The sequence below is a fragment of the Seriola dumerili genome, unplaced genomic scaffold (genome assembly GCF_002260705.1).
Source record: "Seriola dumerili isolate Sdu_G_001 unplaced genomic scaffold, Sdu_1.0 BDQW01016959.1, whole genome shotgun sequence".
NCBI classification, from domain to species: Eukaryota; Metazoa; Chordata; class Actinopteri; order Carangiformes; family Carangidae; genus Seriola; species Seriola dumerili.
In genome coordinates this window covers 1-1,174 of record NW_019191214.1, presented here as the reverse complement: position 1 = coordinate 1,174, position 1,174 = coordinate 1, and the positions used below count along the sequence as shown (strand labels likewise).

At 47.6% G+C, this 1,174-nt stretch overlaps 1 protein-coding gene across 1 annotated transcript; it reads right to left on the bottom strand.

Annotated features, from left to right (window-relative positions):
• Window positions 1-87: 87 nt before the first annotated feature.
• On the bottom strand, window positions 88-1,102 carry LOC111240166 (kelch-like protein 10; the record flags this gene model as incomplete). Its single annotated transcript, XM_022770147.1, has 2 exons — window positions 88-237; window positions 434-1,102. Coding segments are annotated over 2 exons (819 nt in total), but the record flags the coding sequence as incomplete, so codon positions are not given.
• Window positions 1,103-1,174: the final 72 nt, after the last annotated feature.

Sequence of the window (1,174 nt, the reverse complement as noted above, 5' to 3'; positions counted from 1 at the left end):
CAGCCTCAGCTCTATTTGAAAACTGCTATCAACATCTTTTCATGCCTCTGTGTTTCTCAGTGTTTCTGTGTTAGGTGATGGGCTTACTGCAAAGACATGGTCTGAATAGGCCATGACGCCAACTCCACTGCGCCTGTTGCCCATGGAGGCGATCAGTGTCCACTGGTTGATCTCTGGGTTGTAACATTCAGCCGTTGACAGGCATTCGTTCCCATTGAAGCCGCCACAAATGTACACCTGGAGAGAATTCAAGAGGTGGTCATTTTGTGAAATGGTTTACTAGACTTATTTTTGTTCAATGTAACTTCATGTTTTTCTTTATGCAAGCCCAAATGCTCGTAGAGTCAAACAAGAAATGTGCAACTTCTGTGCTTTCCCTGCCCCAACATAGATCCATCTCAGTTATTCTCAGCTGCTCTTCAGCTCAACCCACCTTGCCATGAAGAGTTGTGCAACTGGCGTCACTCCTCTGCTCGTGCATGGATGCAATTAAAGTCCACTGATTGGTTCTAGGTTGATAGCGCTCAGCAGTTTCAAGTCGATCGTGTCCATCATAACCTCCCATGGCGTATATGTACCCATCCATCACAGTGACGCTGACATAGCATCGTCTGGAATGCATTGGTGCTACCTCCTGCCAGGTGTGCATGTCCAGATCAAACCTGTACATACTGCTGAACTGTTCAACACCGTTAAAGCCACCCACACAGTACACTGATCCATTGAGGAAAGCAGTGCCATGGTAGGCCCGAGGAGCCTCCTCATCATCAGTTACACTGACCCAGCACTGTGCACGGACATCGTACGCCTCGATGCCATTGGTGGGACTGCCACCACTCCAGCCTCCAATGGCCAACAGGACTGCCGGGGGCAGGCGTGGACGGGCCAAAGAATGAAAAGAAATAGAGCTGGAGCACCTCTTTGTTCTAATATCAAGCATGGCATCCATGGTCTTAAGGAGAATTTGTCGACACTCTCCACTCGCCTTCACCACTTCGTTGTCAGTCACATTCTCCATCATGTATTCTGGACTCATCAAAGCCAGCCTGACCTGCACAGAGACATGAAGACAGCATAGAGCATGACCAATACTCCGGCATGGCTAGTATTATCAGCTGATTTTTGCTTATCTTAAATAACTTCTGTTCACAGAGTCATCAAAATAGTAGTATAG